At 46.9% G+C, this 18,303-nt stretch overlaps 1 protein-coding gene across 2 annotated transcripts in view; it reads right to left on the bottom strand.

The window, feature by feature from the left end:
• Positions 1–8,132: 8,132 nt before the first annotated feature.
• Positions 8,133–18,303, bottom strand: part of RFX8 (regulatory factor X8) — a 52,190-nt gene continuing 42,019 nt past the window's right edge. For both annotated transcript variants that reach the window (XM_012173753.5, XM_042246410.2), the window contains 3 exons: positions 17,639–17,753; positions 13,347–13,663; positions 8,133–8,499 (listed from right to left, as the gene is read on the bottom strand). In XM_012173753.5, the coding sequence (XP_012029143.3) occupies positions 8,305–8,499; positions 13,347–13,663; positions 17,639–17,753 (627 nt within the window). In that variant the 3' untranslated portion in view covers positions 8,133–8,304. The remainder of the gene's footprint in view (positions 8,500–13,346; positions 13,664–17,638; positions 17,754–18,303) is intronic.

The raw sequence follows: 18,303 nt of genomic DNA, 5'->3' as shown, positions 1-18,303 counted from the left end.
ACCTCAGATATGCAGATGACACCACCCTTATGGCAGAAAGTGAAGAGGAGCTAAAAAGCCTCTTGATGAAAGTGAAAGTGGAGAGTGAACAAGTTGGCTTAAAGCTCAACATTCAGAAAACGAAGATCATGGCATCCGGTCCCATCACTTCATGGCAAATAGATGGGGAAACAGTAGAAACAGTGTCAGACTTTATTTTTGGGGGCTCCAAAATCACTGCAGATGGTGACTGCAGCCATGAAATTAAAAGACGTTTACTCCTTGGAAGAAAAGTTATGACCAACCTAGATAGTATATTCAAAAGCAGAGACATTACTTTGCCGACTAAGGTCCATCTAGTCAAGGCTATGGTTTGTCCTGTGGTCATGTATGGATGTGAGAGTTGGACTGTGAAGAAGGCTGAGCGCCGAAGAATTGATGCTTTTAAAGTGTGGTGTTGGAGAAGACTCTTGAGAGTCCCTTGGACTGCAAGGAGATCCAACCAGTCCATTCTGAAGGAGATCAACCCTGGGATTTCTTTGAAGGGAACGATGCTAAAGCTGAAACTCCAGTACTTTGGCCACCTCATGTGAAGACCTGACTCTTGGAAAAGACTCTGATGCTGGGAGGGACTGGGGGCAGGAGGAGAAGGGGACGACAGAGGATGAGACGGCTGGATGGCATCACTGACTCAATGGACATGAGTCTGAGTGAACTCCGGGAGATGGTTCTGGACAAGGAGGCCTGGTGTGCTGCGATTCATGGGGTCGCAAAGAGTCTGACACGACTGAGCAACTGAACTAACTGAACTAGGTCTTGATGGGTTTAATGGCCTTATAAGAAAAGGAAGAGACAGAGTGCCCATACCCCTGCCTCACTTCATGTACCGGGAAAGCCCGTGCACAGACACAGCCAGAGGCAGATATTTGCAAACAGGAGGAGAGCCTTCATGAGAAAACTGACTCCAAAGGAGGAACAAAGGTTTCTTTTCTAAGTCACTCAGTTTATGACATTCTGTTATGAAAACCCAAGCAAAAAGAAACACTTTCAAACCATTTTCCAAAGTGATTTTGTGTGTGTGCGCCATTTATAGCCCTACTGGGAATATATGAGCACTCCATGAGGTCGCTAAATGATGCAAAGGAGCTATTTGGAACTGGAGCTCAGTTACTTGGTTTAGTAACATTTCCCATAGGTTTCAGGTTTGTGTGTTGTAAACAATCCTGAACCATCATGTATGTGTAGTTACAGAAAAGTATTCCTCTACTAGCAAACAATGTGAGGTTTGGTTGCGGGAAATTGGTCCTTGGTATATTTACAAGCAGATTTGACTAGTAATAGGAGAAATCAGAGTGTAGGTCTGCTGCTCACCCATCACTTCCCGTTAATTTGTTAAGGAAAATGAGAGGCACACAGTCAAAAGTAACAAAGCACAATTTAAATTTGGGGCTGGAGATTTACTAGAGGAGCCTGGGAGGTTTTCTTGGGTCAAAAAAAAAAAAAAAGAAAGAAAGAAAGAAAAGAAAAGAAAGAAAGAAAAGAAAAGAAAGAAAGAAAAGAAAAGAAAGAAAGGAAAGCAGCAGCAGCTAGAAAAGACCAACTGAACATGTCAAAGAAGCAACTTTGAAGATCTACTGGGAAAAGATGGAATAATTTAAGTATCAAAACAAAAAATGATGGCAGTTAAAAAAAAAGTCCAAACTTACATTTACCAATTTACCATACTTCCCAGCAATTGCACTCCTGGGTATTTATCCCAGAGAAATAGAAAAATGTTCCCCACAAAACCCTATATACACCACTGTTCATAGCAGCTTTATTCACGATAACCCCAAACTGGAAACAATCCAAATATCCCTCAATAAGTGAATGAACAGCAGTGTATCCATACCATGGGATACCCCTCAGCATTAAAAAGAAACAAACTATTAATACATGCAACAACTTGGGTGGATCTTAAAAGCATCCTGCTGAGACCAGAAGCTAGTCTCAAAGGTTACATATTGTGTGATTTCATTTCCATAACATTCTCAAAAGGGCAAAATGGTAGGAGTGGCAAACAGTAGGTTGCTAGGGTTAGTGACTGTGTGTGGCTGTAAACAGCTGTAGCATGAGGGAGCTCGGCGGAATCACAGTTCTGTATCTTGACTGTGGGGTTCGTCGCCCACGGGCGAGAGAAAGTCCTAGACCTATACACACAGACTGCATCCATGGCAAATTCCTGCTTTTGATGTTATAATCTAATTATGTGAATTAGTATTGGGGGGAACCGGGAAGAGAGTGCACACGTCTCTGAGTTAATAATGATTAGAAACAACTGAAAAGAAATCCTCATTCATCATCAGTGGAAACTGTTAGGACATCCAGCTTAATCTGAAAAAGCTTTTTTTTTTTTTCCCCCGAAATAATTCTAAACAATTAAACATTTTATTTTATATTGGAGTTCAATTGATTAACAATATTGTGTTGGTTTCAGGGGTATAGCAAAGTGATTTGGTTATACATATATACATCTATCTATGCTTTTTCAAATTCTTTTCCCATTTAGGTTATTACAGAATATTGAAAACGTTTTTCTGTGCTATACAGTAGGTCCTTGTTGGTTACCTATTTTATGTACGCTAGTGTGAATATGTCAATCCCCAATTCCCAATTTATCTTTCCCCCACTTTTATTCTTTTTTAAGCAAAAGTAACTCAAGCATTGATCCTGCCTTCCCTCTATGAATCATATTTCAAGATAACCAAATTGTTCTGGAGAAGACTCCTGAGAGTCCCTTGTACAGCAAGATCCAACCAGTCAATCCCAAAGGAAATCAACCCTGAATATTCACTGGAAGGACTGATGCTGAAGCTGAAGCTCCAGTATTTTGGTCAGCTGGTGCAAACGCAGACTCGTTGGGAAAGTCCCTGATGCTGGAAAGATTGAAGGCAGGAGGAGAAGAGGGCACCAGAGGATGAGATGGCTGGACGGCATCACTGATGCAATGGGCATGAACTTGGGCAAACTTCATGAGACGGTGAGGGACAGGGAGGCCTGGCATGCTGCAGTGCATGGGATCACAAAGAGTCAGATACGACTAGGCGACTCAACAACAACAACCACCAAATTGCTGATGAGGGAAAATTTTGCTTTCTATATGAACTCCAGCCAATATGTCTAGAAACAATTATATAATTGAAAAAGTCATTATTTTGCAACATCTATAGGATCATAGGAAAAGCAAGAGAATTCCAGAAAAACATCTACTTCTGCTTCACTGACTATGGCAAAGCCTTTAACTGTGTGGATCACAACAAACTGTGGAAAATTCTTAAAGAGATGGGAATACCAGACCACCTTACCTGCCTCCTGAGAAATCTGTATGCAAGTCAAGAAGCAACAGTTAGAACTGGACATGGAACAATGGACTAGTTCCAAATTGGGAAAGGAGTACGTCAAGGTTGTATATTGTCACCCTGCTTATTTAACTTATATGCAGAGTACATCATGAGAAACACTGGACTGGAAGAAGCACAAGCTGGAATCAGGATTGCTGGCAGAAATATCAATAACCTCAGATATGCAGATGACACCACCCTTATGGCAGAAAGTGAAAAGGAGCTAAAAAGCCTCTTGATGAAAGTGAAAGAGGAGAGTGAAAAAGTTGGCTTAAAGCTCAACATTCAGAAAACGAAGATCATGGCATCCGGTCCCATCACTTCATGGCAAATAGATGGGGAAACAGTGGAAACAGTATCAGATTTTATTTTCTGGGCTCCAAAATCACTGCAGATGGTGACTGCAGCCATGAAATTAAAAGACACTGGTTCCTTCGAAGAAAAGCTATGGCCAATCTAGATAGCATATTAAAAAGCCAACAAAGGTCCATCTAGTCAAGGCTATGGTTTTTCCAGTAGTCATGTATGGATGTGAGAGTTGGACCATAAAGAAAGCTGAAAGTTGAAGAGTTGATGCTTTTGAACTGTGGTGTTGGAGAAGACTCATGAGAGTCCCTTAGACTGCAATGAGCTCCAACCAGTGCATCCTGAAGGAAATCAGTCCTGGGTGTTCATTGGAAGGACTGATGCTGAAGCTGAAACTCCAATACTTTGGCCACATGATGTGAAGAACTGACTTCATCAGGAAAAGACCCTGATGCTGGGAAAGATTGAAGGTAAAAAGAGAAGGGGATGACAGAGGCTGAGATGGTTGGATGGCATCACCGACTAGATGGACATGGGTTTGAGCAAGCTCCGGGAGTTGGTGATGGACAGGGAAGCCTGGCGTGCTGCAGTCCGTGGGGGTCACAAAGAGTTGGACATGACTAAGTGACTGAACAGAACTGAATGACTCAATCAGTATAGGCAGCAATAATCTATATAAAAATTATTAAATGAAATATTTATGTGGAATCCTGTAACGGAAGGATCAGCCTGGTCCGCATCACACCTGAGTCCACTGACCAATCTCAGTTCTTAATGTCACTCAACGTGGGACAAAGGGCTGTCTTAGTCTGTTTGCTATAACAAAATACCATAGGCTAGGCGGTTCAAACAAAAGACATTTATTTTTCATGGTTCTGAAAGCTGGGAAGTTCAGGATAAAGGGCCCAGCAGATATCTGGTGAGGACTCTCTTCTTGGCTTTAAATTCTTTTAGGTAGTCAGGGTTGTTGTTGTCCAAAGTGTCTGACTCTGCGACCCCATGGACTGCAGCATGCCAGGTTTCTCTGTCCTTCACTATCTGCTGGAGCTTGCTCAAACTCATGTCCATTGAGTCGGTGATGCCATCCAACCATCCTATCCTCTGCCACCCACTTCTCCTTTTGCCTTCGATCTTTCCCAGTGTCAGGGTCTTTTCCAGTGAATTGGCTGTTCACATCAGGTGGCCAAAGTATGAGAGTCAAGCATACATAGTCAAGGGAGGGAATATATTTCTCTGAAGGCTGCACGGCCCCCATGCCAATGTGGAACTTTCTGGGGAGGCTTGTTCTGAACTTCTTCATCCTCTAAGAGCAGGGAGATGCCTCTTTTGTTCATTGATGATCCCCCATATTTAAAAAGGACCTGGTAAAAGAATGCATGAGTTTTGGAACACATCACTGTACCTTTTAGATAAAATTTCTGGTTTTGGAAAAATCCACTGACAGAGTGTTAGTGGGCCTCCAACTCACCATCATCACGAGTGAAAATGCATGTTCCAGGATCTACGTGGGTGTAGTTATTATTATTATGTGAAGAAAATTCAACGTGCTGCTCTCGCTGTAGGCTCCACACTGACAATCAGTGATGTGCCCTGGGGAGATTTCCATCTGTACAAGTTCTCATCCTTATTCCTACTTAAAGCGACTGTTGCGGAAACTACTATGGGCTCTTTGCAGCACTAAGGAGCTAATGTCTATGTTTCTTATCAGGTTACGTTGCATGAAGGCAGTGCTGTCAAAACGTCGCAGTGGATGATGCCATGGGGTGACTGTGGGCCCTGTTCTGATGGTCAGGTTCTCAGTGTTGCCCAGATGACCTCGAGCAGGTCATTCTCCTGCAAAACTGTCTCCCTAATCAAACATCTGGGATAATGATTTGGGTAGCAGGTAGCATTGACCTCTATATGGCAGATTGGAAAAATCCACCCATTCGACATCCCCTCTGTGTGCACACCCTTTCCTAGAACCGTCTCCACTTTGCTTTGGATAATGGGGCAGGCACTGATGCAAACAGGAGCGTGAAAACCTGTTTCTATTTCTGCTTCCTTGGCCCCCAGCTCTGCTGTGAGAACATGCCTGGGCTGGGCTGCCGGAGGGATGTGGGAGAGGAGCCTAGGGATCCCAGGGGAGACCACCCTAGACCTGCCGGCCCCCACGAGCCTGTCAGGGACAGCAGCTGGCTGAGTGAGCCCAGCCCAGGTTCGCAGAACCATCCAAGCACCTGCTGATGATGGGGAATGAGAAATACAGGGCTCTCGTTGCTTTCCAAACCCTCCTGTGTGCATCTTAGCCTTGTTCTCTCCTACTGGGAACCCCCAGCACAATCTCCACAATGTGTGCATGGATTTCTTTTTTTTTTTTTAATTTAAACTTTTTATTGAAGTAGATTTGTGATGTCGTGCTAATCTCTGCCATACAGCAAGGAGACTCAGCCACACATATATAGACCTTCTTTTTAAAAATTTCTTTTCCATGATGGTTTATCACAGGACACTGAATATAGTTCCCTATGCTATACAGTGGGACCTTGCTGTTTATTGATCCTATATATAACAGTAGTATAATATATATATTTGTATGTAGTTTGTGGTCATTTATGGGCTTCCCTGGTGGCTCAGCAGTAAAAAATCCACCTGCAATTCAGGAGACTTAAGAGACCTGTGTTTGATCCTTGGGTTGGGAAGATCCCCTGGAGAAGGAAATGGCAGCCCACTACAGTATTCTTGCCTGGAGAATCCCGTGGACAGAGGAGCCTGACGGGCTACAGTCCACGGGGCCACAAATAGACATGACTTAAGGGACTGAGCAGTCAGCCCTCACTGTGGTAGTTTATAATAATAGTTCGCTAACCCTCAAACTCCCTGTCCTTCTCTCCCCCACCCCCTCCTTACATGCACAGACTTCTGTTTTAAAAAGTACGCTGTCATATAAAACATATACAGAAAAGCAATCAAAGCAAATGTGAAGCTTTGAAACACATTTTTACAAGGTGAACATGCCGTAGGGCCACCCCCAGACCAAGAGCTGGAGCCGATGAGGGCCCCGGAAGCCCCTTCCTCTCCTCTCTGTTACTACCCACCCTCCCCCACCCCTTATCCTAACTTCAAACCCTGCAGAAAAACAGATAAGTGGAATTTTCTTTGATTGCCTGAATGGTCTTTTCAAGGATGAATGCCCTCTGTCAGCTCTCAGCTAATCAGTTTACCCCAAAGTATGCAAACACAATTCACTGTTCCTGGACCCATAAAGCTTATTGTTGCCTTTGTTCCCTGACTCAGCCCATCACCTGTCCACTTAGATGTGAACAAAGGATATGCAAAGTCACTGTAACAGTAAGCCAAGGGATGCAGGCCTCTGAGTGTGGTTTTTTTTTTTTTTTTGACAAATAACTGCCCCCAGATGGCTTAAGAAACGAAATCACATATTCAATGCAGTAGTAAAGGCTCTAAAACATGATTAGTTTTTAAACCATAACGATGAATAATGAATCTAGTGGTCTAGAGTTCTGATATTTCTTTAAAATTCCCAAGCATTTCGGGAAATTTAATTCATTTATGTAGTAGGAGATCAATAAAACATTCCCTTATTTCCACTGCTACCAGACATTGTGTTAAGCATGAGTTGTTAAATTCCTTTCAAGTATCATAATCAGTTACATACAAATGGTCTGGTTTAACAGGGATCTATGCTCAGTTTCAGGGTTTTTTGGGATTGTGCTAGAGAGGAACAGAGCATCAGCAGGACATCCACATTCGTGGCGGACACCGTTGGGTTCATAGTTCTGTATCACTTTAAGAAAAGAGCCATGTGAATGAGGCCAAGGTGGGATCCTTAGCAGGGCTCCCCATACTTTTTGGCACCAGGGACCAGTTTCTTGGAAGACAATGTTTTCATGCACTGGGGGCCTGGGGGATGATTCAAGTGCGTTACATCCCTCATGCACTTTATTTCCACTGATATTGCATCAGCTCCGCCTCAGATCATCAGGCATTAGATCCCGGGGGTTGGGGACCCCTGCTGTGTTGGAGCAGTGAGTAACTCTAACAGCACTATCAAATAATTGAGTTTCCCCTCTTCCTCAAGGCCTGAAGGGATCTTTCTACAAACTCTATGTTGATTAGGGTACTCCTGAAGAGGACGAAAAATATTATGAGAGGCCTTTGACTGCTTGTTCCCCTGGAGAAGGAAATGGCAACCCACTCCAGTATTCTTGCCTGGAGAATCCCATGGACGGAGGAACCTGGTGGGCTACAGTCCACGGGGTCGCAAAGAGTCGGACACGACTGAACGACTTCACTTCACTTTGACTGCTTGTACTGGTTGCTATTCTACGAACTTTATCTTTCACTGGAGAATGATCCATGTTTTTATTACCAACAGGATTTCTCAAATTTCTCTCAAGTCCCCACAGAAATACCGCAAAATAAAGGTATTTTGAATACTCTGAATAAAGGCAACAGAGGCAAAAATTATTCTCCAAATCAGTTTATATGATTCATCAAAACCAATTCCTTGAAATACATATAAACAGAAAACAGTGCTACCTTTATTATTTACATAAAATCTTCTTTCTCACCAATACAAAAGTGTTATCATTTACTCTATCCTTAAGAATGAAAAACATGTATGTTTTCTCAGGTCCTAGTCCAATAAATAATCTCCCGTGTCAGCATGACTTTCCCTAAGATAAATATCCTCAGAGCTTTGGGATACATCCGATACGTGGATCACAAATTTTTGTCCATCTGTCAGGGTTATGAGGGTCTCCTGTCCCAGAGGAAGGCTGAGTCTGATGGTACTTTCTGTGGCTTTATCCTCCAACAATACTTGGATGAGCTGTGTGGGGTGGGTAGGGCGGGGAGGCGGTGTTTAGAAGAAAAAATGAAAAGAGAAAGTTACACTTTTCCTGTTTCAGGATCCACCATTTGAATTCTCCTACCACACACTCATCTCACCCTGGACCTAGCGCAGGGGACCCTGACTTCCCAGGGGAGCACTCAGGGGCTGCTGAAGACTTTGTGGAAGGAATCTGAAACCCAGGATGGCACAAGAGAGGGTGTTGGGAGTTGGCGCAAGAGTGGGAGCAGGTGGCTCCCTTGAGGAGAAGGATGGGGGCACTGCAGGTGTTTGTGAGGCCAGAGAGGGGAGCAACACTGCCATGGAAGGCACAGGGCAGGGGCTTCCCCGGCAGTCCAGGGGTTAAGATCCTGTGCGTCCAATGCAGGAGGTGTGGGTGCGATCCCTGGTTGGGGAACTAGGATCGTTCATGCCACGAAGCTCGGCCAAAAAATTAGAAATTAAAACAGACTCAGAGAGCCTGGATCAGTTGTGAAAGTCAGGAGGGAGCCTGTGAAGTGCTCACGGGTCTCCTCGCAGCTGTAATGCTCGTCACCTTGGCTGCTTTCCAGATGGATACTGACCCTATGAGCCGGCACAGTTGGCTCAAGTTCCCACACAGACCCTCCCTCCACCACTGGTCAAATAGACCAGTGTATAAAGGAGGAGGTCTGTGAAGACTCTCATGGGTTACATTAACACTCTGCTGCTGCTGCTAAGCCGCTTCAGTCATGTCTGACTCTGTGGAACCCCATAGACAGCGGCCCACCAGGCTCCCCTGTCCCTGGGATTCTCCAGGCAAGAACACTGGAGTGGGTTGCCATTTCCTTCTCCAATGCATGAAAGTGAAAAGTGAAAGTGAAGTCACTCAGTCGTGTACGACTCTTAGCGACCCCATGGACTGCAGCCCACCAGGCTCCTCCATCCATGGGATTTTCCAGGCAAGAGTACTGGAGTGGGGTGCCATTGCCTTCTCTGTACATTAACACTCTATAGGGTAGTAATTGACATGAGACATTCACAGACTCTTATATTGGCTCTCAGATAGTCATCAAGTTGCTTGAGCAACCCTTCCTATCAGAGAAACAGGGATAATACGCCACCCTCAGCTCCAAGGGTATTCGAAAGATGGGCAAATCCCCAGATATGATTACTTTCAAACTGACAGAGATGTATTTTCTTGGTCTGGTTTCTTCAACAGTGCCCCCTCCATCTCCATAAGCTAGCATATTTTGACAAAGATGTGCAAAAGATGACTTTGAATGCAAGGTTAATGAAAGTACATATCTCACCCATTCTCCATAAATTCAATGATAACCGTCACCAACCAATGAAAAGATGTTTTTCTTCTGTCCCTCGAAACAAAAAACAAAGCAAAAAAAAAAAAAACAACAAAAAACAAAAACAAATACCACCTGTCTTCATCTTTACCTTTTGGCCGAAGTCACTTATTTTTAAATATTTTTGCCATGCTTTCATGCTTCAGTATATGACCTAAACTGAAAACTCAGTTGTGTCTGACTTTGCAGTTCCACGGACTGTAACCCACCAGACTCCTCTGTCCAGGCAAGAATACTGGAACTGGTTGCCAGGTTAGGGAGAATGGCCTTTATTTAATAGCAGTATAATTTTTCCTTTATGCTTAAGACATGCCTTGGCATCTTACTATTTTGAGCATTGGTAGAATGGACAAGAGCGACAGATGGAAGTGGTGGTGGGGACTGCTGACTTGAGCTGCTGCTGTAGGTGCAGGGACTGAGCTGAATTGTTCAGGGGCATCAGCCCCAGAGGTGCAGCTGAACAGGTGTTAACTCGTGGCAGAGGAAAGCACATGGGACCCTGAGCGTGTGCCTTTTTGCTGAAGACAAGTGCACACGCTGACTAGTGAGTGCAATGGAAACCAGACGAGCCTAACTTTTCAGTGTTCGAGTGTTTAAGTCATTATGGCTAAACTGGCAGGCTCGCACGAGCACAAGCAGGTTTAATTAATCTCTAATGCATATTACCTTGGATTATCTGACATGTATCTGCTTGTATTGCTTTATTATGTCGTTCAATTATTTAATGTCCTTTCTACTGTTGCCACCAATTAATTATAGGTGGAATGCACCCATTGCAATAAACTCCAGAGTGGCTAGGGGACTGGGGAGAGAATGTTCTGGAAGGGCGTTCAGATTAGGAGGTTTTGTTGGAGAAATAATAACAATGACTAGGGTTATGGGTACTTTTTATGCTTCTAAGAATTTTACAAATAATTAACTTATTTATACCTCATTATAGCCTATGGAATTAGATGTCTTTATTTCCATTTTGTAGAAGAGGAAGCTGAGCAGGCAAATAAAGCGTCTTGCCGAATGTTCTCAGCTCCCCTGTCCATGCGATTTCCCAGACAAGGATACTGGAGTGGGTTGCCATTTCCTTCTCCAGGGCATCTTCGCGACTCAGGGACTGAATCCATCTCCTGCGTTGGCAGGGGGAGTTTACCTCTGAGCCACCTAGGAAACCCGCTTAAATGGAAGACGTGGGATTGCTCACAGTGGGCTACAGATATTTTCCCAAATCATCAGACTCGAACATCCAGCTCAGACACGCGTCCTGTTGGGGCTCCCAAGCAATTAGGATAAGCCCTTCCGGTGGGTCCTGTCACCCGGGACAGGGTGTGTTCTCCAAAGGGTCAGGGGCCAGGAGAGGGTTCTCTAGGGCACAGTCTGGCCAACCTGTCCCTTCTCCAGACTGAGCTGGGCCTTCTCTCTGCCCACGGCCCTGAACCAGCAGCTCAATGAGTACAGCCTGAACCGCCTCCATCTGCTCCTTCTCTCGGTGGCCCAGCACCCCTCCCCCGTCACCAGTCCTGATTGGGGGCCAGTGTTTTCCCGTTTCCCGGTCTCTGTCTTGTTGACTTCATATACACACTCCCAGGGAGATGAGTTTATTTACAGACTCACATTAGAGCCTCTAGCACCGAGAGCGCGGAAGCACTGGGTGTTGAATTTACTATTTCGAGGTCAGCAAATGAATGCCTGATGGAGACAGAGGGTTGGTGACTGTGAGAAGTGGCTCTTTGGCTCCTGTTTCATTTGTCCAGGTCAGTGGGTGTCTCGTCCAGTCCAGCTCGGTAACAGCCTGCCGAGGTTCTGTGCGCTTGGAATGGGGAAGGGCTGCAGGGCATGGACGGGCATCCCAGGTGGTGCGTCCTGCCAATGCAGGAGACACAAGTTTGATCCCTGGGTGTGGAAGATCCCCCGGAGAAGGAAACGGCAACTGACTCCAGTATTCTTGCCTGGAGAATCCCACGGACAGAGGAGCCTGGTGGGCTACAGTCTATGGGGTCACAAAGAGCTGGACACGACTGAAGCGACTTAGGATGCCTGCAGGGCACAGACAGTTCCAGCTGTGACTCAGCCACGTGGCTTTGACCACGTTTCATCCAGGTTGAGGTCACACTCCTGCCTTCAGGGGTCTGGGGAACTTGTGGATGTGAAAAGAATGCCACGCAAAGAGGCCAAGCTTCCAAACATGTGTGCAGGAGTTTTAGAAATTACTACTGACAGTTGTTGTCAAGGTTTATTTCCCCAACCAGCCCACTCTCCTGCCTCTCATCTAGCTGAACTTCCTGCTCAATCTGCCTCCCCTCCCTGGCATTCGCGACCCCCTCTCAGATCTCTGCATCCTGTGTCCTAGCTTTCTGGGGGCCTGGACCATCCTCCTCCCATCTAGCACTGTAGGAGAAGAATGATGAGATCAGGCAGGCCAGGGTGTCAGCCTCCGTTTACTTGCTGTGTGACTCTGGGCCTCTACTTAGCTTTTCTGAGCTTCTGTCTCCTCATCCATGGCATGAAAACGATAAGAACAGATACTGTGCAGGGTTGTATGGCTTTGAGACAATAAATATCAAGTGTGCACAGTACATTTGATAAGTAGCCATTCTTACTTTATTATTTTTTTAATATGTATTTATTTTTTATTTACTTGGCTGCCCCAGGTCTTAGTTGCAGCATGCAGGATCTAGTTCCCTGACCAGGGATCGAACCCCAGCCTCCTGCACTGGGAGTGTGGAGTCTTAGCCACTGGACCACCAGAGAAATTGCCTTACTTTTCATTATTTTAATTGTTTGGCCATGCTGCAAGGCTTTCAGAATCCTAATTTCCCAACCAGGGATCAAAGCTCAGGCCCTGGGACTGAAAGTGCACAGTCCTACCCACTGGACTACCAGAGAATTCCTGCAATCCTTATTTTTATATCTTTCAAGATGGACCCCAATTCCATCCTTTCAAAAATCCTTTGTACTCAGACTATTCAGTGTTTCCTTTCTTTAAACGCTGCCAGAGGCATTTTCAGTGCATGTCACTCCTCTTAGTTGTAGTGATCTGCTGCTCAGTGAGTCTGTTCATGCCAGGCAGGCTCAGCTGTCCCCATATTCCACAGCTCTCATCAGACCAGGCACATTTTGGAGCTGAGCAGTGGTCAACAGGCACACTGGCAAAATCGCTTAAAGTAGAGATGAATCTAGAATCCCGTGTCCTTGTTTGGACAGTGTATAACCCCCTCTATGGGTTTCTTAGGTTTCCCTGGTGGCTCAGATGGTAAAGAATTTGCATGCAATGCGGGAGACCTGGGTTCAATCCCTGGGTTGGGAAGATCCCCTGGAGTAGGGAATGACAACCCACTCCAGGATTCTTGCCTGAAGAATCCCATGGACAGAGGAGCCTGATGGGCTACAGTCCACGGGATTGCAGAGTCAGACACAGCTAAGTGGCTATGCACAGCACATGGGTTTCCTAGCCCTCTGGGTTCTCACTTCCCTGAGAACACCGGTGGACGGAAGGCCGGGCCGCGGTGTGCGTACCTTGTTGCCCGTGACGGTGTCTACCAGGAAGCCAGGCACCCTGACCACCACACTGCTCCCTGCCGTGGCACCGGGGCTCTGGCCTTTGCATCTGAGCATCACCCGGGGGGGATCCGCACTCAGGCTTTCACGCTCCTGAGCTGGGGGGCAGTCTGGAGGGTGGTGGGGCTCATGGTCTGGCTGGACGGGAGACTGGTCATCTGACAGTATCTCCTTGAGACTCCCCACGTTGTCCTCCTCATCTTCCTCCTCAATGCACGACTGAAGTATATGAATCACATATTCCAAAAGCAGCAAGTGAAACAGGTGCCAGGAGCCTACATTGACATAACAACCCCCCAGTGAATAAGCAGACAGACAGATGGACAGGTAAACAGATCCCGGTGGAACGAACAGCTTTTCCAGGGCTCTCAGCTCCCGTGCACTAGAGCCTCATTCCCCCTGGCAAAGCCCGAGTCCCTGCAGCGTCCATCACCCTCGCAGCATCCCATACCCAGAGGACCCCAGAAGGTGGCTTTAGCACGAGGTGCTCAGTGAGCTGAGTCATGACAGGGAACATGAGCACAGCTTCTGTGAGCTGGGAGGAGGGCCACCTGCAGGGAAACGGGTACCCTTTCGGGAGGTGGAGAGCGAGCCCCTCGACCACCCACTGCCTGGTTGCATCTCCTGGGGGAAACGCATGAGGGGTGCAGGGGCTGTCCTTAGGGAGCTGGCGGGCAGGCACCAGCTGAGTGCTCTGAATCCCAAGGCCTCTGGCTCCAGAAAACAAAAGGATAATTAACAGTTCAGTTGAGAAACGGGGTGGGGGGGATATCTGGCTTATAACATTTCTTAAAAGATAATTTTTAAAATTAATCTTTAAAAATCTTTTTAAATTTCAAATTTACTTATTTTTTAATTGAGGCATAAATGCTTTACAGAATTGTGTTGGTTTCTGCCACACATCAAAAGGTAATTTTTTTAATGAAGATAAAACTGTGATTCTTACACAGATATAAAATGAATGCATTTCAAAGATTTTATGGGACTCAATTAATCAGAGAAACAGCAAGCTGCTGCAGCTGATTGCAGCATTGGGAGCTCAGCTCGGTGCTCTGTGAGGACTTACTGGGGAGGGATGGGGCAGCGGGAGGGAGGCCCAAGAGGAGGGGATATACGTATACATACAGCTGATTCATGTTGTTGAAAGGCAGAAACCAACAGTATAATTGTAAAGCAATTATACTCAAATAAAAAATAAATTTGAAAAAGAGAATTCAAAGGACTAAACATACACAGACAGTAAAGAATGCCGCTGACATTAATTTACGAATAGATGCCCCACACGGCTGTCCTCAGCTGCGCCCACCCGACACACTATAGTTGGCACTTCTGGGCAGGAGAATCGTATTACCTGTTTGATACGATTTGCAAGAGCTATAAAATAACTCAGACCATGATCGACGGCAACAACCCCAGAAGGGTGTGTTGACCCTTTCTGCGCAATTCAAAGCTCTGCACAAAGTCCACTCTTCTCTGCTAGGTCTTGAGTGAGAGAGCCTAGTTCTGTGACATGACATGGCCTGGTCTGGAATAAGTCTGACCCTGAAACAACTCTTGGCTTGTTTGACTTTGTGAAACCAAGGTCCATGTGCAGAGGAAGAACGGGTGGTGTGAATACTCTGACGTCGTATAAAGGTCCAAGAAGGTGGAGGGGGAAACCGCTGTAAGCCGAGAATGGCACTCACTCTATGAGTTATCAAAGGGTGCTGCGGCCACCAAGCCACCACATTACAGCCCCCGACAGTGAGCCCTCGGGGAACGCGGGATGGAGGCAAGGTGTCCACTCCTCATCTAGTCATCAGCTGCTGCAGCCGCCCCAGCAGCACCCCCCCGAGGAGACTCAGGGTGAGAAAACACAGGATGGCGGCCTGGAGAGCAGAGAAGCATATCAAAGGAATGATTTCAGGGAGCCCAGACTCTTGCATCCTCCCACGGACAGAAGAGCACTCAACTCCTCAGGGCTTCCCTGGAGGCTCAGATGGTCAAGAACCTGCCTGCAATGCCGGAGACCCAGCTTCCATTCCTAGGTCGGGAAGATCCCCTGGAAGAGGGCACGGCAGCCCACTCCTGTATTCTTGCCCGGAAAATCCCATGGACAGAGGAGCCTGGGGGGCTACAGTCCACAGGGTGGCAAAGAGTCGGGCACGACTGAGCGGCTAACACACTCACACGCATTCCTTAGCTTGAGATGTCAGGCTTTCTTTAATTAACAGCAATCTTTCGAGGTTGCCACTACTTGGTCTTTGTTGCAAAAAACTCATATACATCCTGGCTCCGCCCCTCACCTCTTCAGTCCCTCAGAGCTACCTGAGATGCTGTGTCCTAGGCTTAAGTCCTCAGTTTTGTCCACTAAATAAAACATAACTCTTAACTTTCAGATTGTGCATTTTTTTTCAGTCAGCAGTACAAACTACAGACAGGGCTGGTTTTCCTCTTGTGGTTGTACCTGAACTTTGCCCTGGAAGAGCATCAACATTAAGCCTGTCATCCTGACCTTCATGGGCAGAGCCTCATGATGAATGGGTGTCACCTGTGTGGCTGCTTACCCTCCAAAGAGACCCCGAGTTTGCAGAATGGCCTAGAATAGGGCTTCTCTGCTCTTTGTCCGCTTTTCCTGATCCCCGTACCCACTGCAAGGGCCTCTGGCAGCCCTGGGGCAGGGGTTCCTCACCCTGACTGGTGTGTGAGCTCGTGGGTGGAGGCTCTGTCCGTCTGTCCATGGCTGTGTGTCCAGTGTCCAGGAAGGAGCCTGGGACTTTGCAGGATGCACAGATACCTGCTGGAACGAGTGATCCCGTCCACGGGGCTGTGGGCCTCAGGGATGACTGTCCCTCCCCACGACTCTCCTGTCCTACGCATCTGCACACAGCTGTGACAGGTGAGACCTCCCCCAGCACAGGAAGACCATCCACTTGGCAAGAAAGTTTGCAAGACAGACTCTGCTTCATTCTTCCCACCGTCTGCACACAGAGGTGTCAGTCATTCAGTCGTGTCCAACTCTTTCTAACGCCAGGCTCCTCTGTCTACGGAATTCTCCAGGCAAGAATACTGGAGCGGGCAGCCATTCCCTTCTCCAGGGGATCTTCCTAACCCAGGGATTGAACCCAGGTCTCCTGCATGGGCAGGCGGATTCCTTACTGTCTGAGTCACCAGGGAAGTCCACCGAGGGAGCTTTATCAATTGTTATTCCTGGAAGTTAAATCCAGGTGCCCCAAAGAACCCATTTTTTCCCTCCATCTCAGGGGGGAGTAAAAGTGGGTGCCTGGTTCTTTTCTCAGAATGTCCCAAAGCAGATAATTAAAAAGTCAGAGGAGATTTCTTGCGTATCTGACAATGACGGCAGGGGAATGATAAAAGAAACTTCCACATATTGAACTCTAGAGGAGGCATCTGGCTTTATACATGAGTGAACTTGACTCTGATGCTAACGAAAATAGTATCAAGTTTGTGGCCTATCAACCCTACACAGGTCCTCTGCTTTGACTGTTAGAGAAAAGGACGTATTGACCAGAAGTAAAGAACGTCCATGTTGAAAACAGAGATTAAATGCCTGCCTTCTGGGGACACCAACGCTGGTCCTCCGTCAATGATAAGAACCCCCGCCCCCTTCCAGGTGTCAAGTCCATGCTGACTTGCTGTGTGCGTGCTGGTCTCTCTCTCTTTTTAAACCTTGAGGAAATGGCTTGTTTAATGTTCTTTGTTCTGACAAGAAATGAAACTGTGCTGCTCTCCAGAGCATCCAGAGCAGCTTCTCAGGGTCGTCTGGGGAGCGGGCTTGTGGGCTAGACCTAGTGTGTGTGTGTTAAGTTGCTTCAGTCGTGTCTGAGTCTTTGCGACCCCATGGACTATAGCCCTCCAGGCTTCTCTGTCCATGGACTTCTCCAGGCAAGAATACTGGAGTGGGCTGCTATGCCCTCCCCCAGGGGATCTTCCCGACCCAGGGACTGAGTCCACAACCCCTGCATTGACAGGAGGATTGTTTCCCACCAGGGCTACCTGCGAGCGCTGGTCCTTGGTCTGGCTCAAGTAAAACTTTGTTCTTATTTCTGATTGTTTACTGATTATTTTCATGGACAGGAGAGGGAGGCAGGGTCCAACCATTTGATGAATCATCGTGTTGTTATAAAAAGATTAGCGTGGTTTTCTGTGATTCTCTGTGTCCGTGTTTTATTTTACATAAAAAGGAGAGCACTGAGCTGTAACCACACCTGGCCGGCAGCCTACACACCACTGTGTGTCCTCGGACTTACCGAAGCTGTCTCTATGACAGAGGGTCATGGCTTTGCTCACTGCCGTGAGGAGGAAATTCCACCTCAGCTGGAAGCTGGCGGCCAATTGGATGAACTCCTCTTTGCTTCTGCTTGGCTGTTACATTTTAGAGAGAGAAAAAATGCTGGGGTTTATGATAAAAATTGAGGCGAGCATGTTGTCAAAGTCGCCCACGGCGGGTACAGACACTGATGTGGCCTAAGGGGGAGAGGAGGCGGGAAGGGCAGGGGGAGAGGAGGCCCAGGCCTGGTCTCTCGCCATCGCTTGTCGGGGTTGATTCCTAGCAAGACCTTTTGAAGTGGTGGGGAGAAGACAAGAGGTGGGAGAGGGGCCTACTTCTCTTTTTAATCCCCACAATTTTTTAAAAAGAGGTCACTTGTGAGGACCCCTTCAGGGCAACCCCTGCAAGGCAGTCCCGCTGAGGCCCCCTTGGCAGTTGCCACTGGGGACATCGGGGGCTAATTTATACTTGGCAAATCGGATGCTGTGATAAAGGGGCCCAGAATCCCACAGAGATGGGAGGAAGGGGGCTGATTTTGGAAAGCACCAAGCTGGCTGCTGCACTGGGTGAGTTATCGAGGCCTGGAAGGCCCACCTGTGTGGTCATCCGATGGCCTGAGTGGCATTTAACTGGGTACTGGGGGAT

This window comes from Ovis aries, chromosome 3, assembly GCF_016772045.2.
Source record: "Ovis aries strain OAR_USU_Benz2616 breed Rambouillet chromosome 3, ARS-UI_Ramb_v3.0, whole genome shotgun sequence".
NCBI lineage: Eukaryota > Metazoa > Chordata > Mammalia > Artiodactyla > Bovidae > Ovis > Ovis aries.
This window is presented reverse-complemented; position numbering and strand designations above follow the sequence as displayed.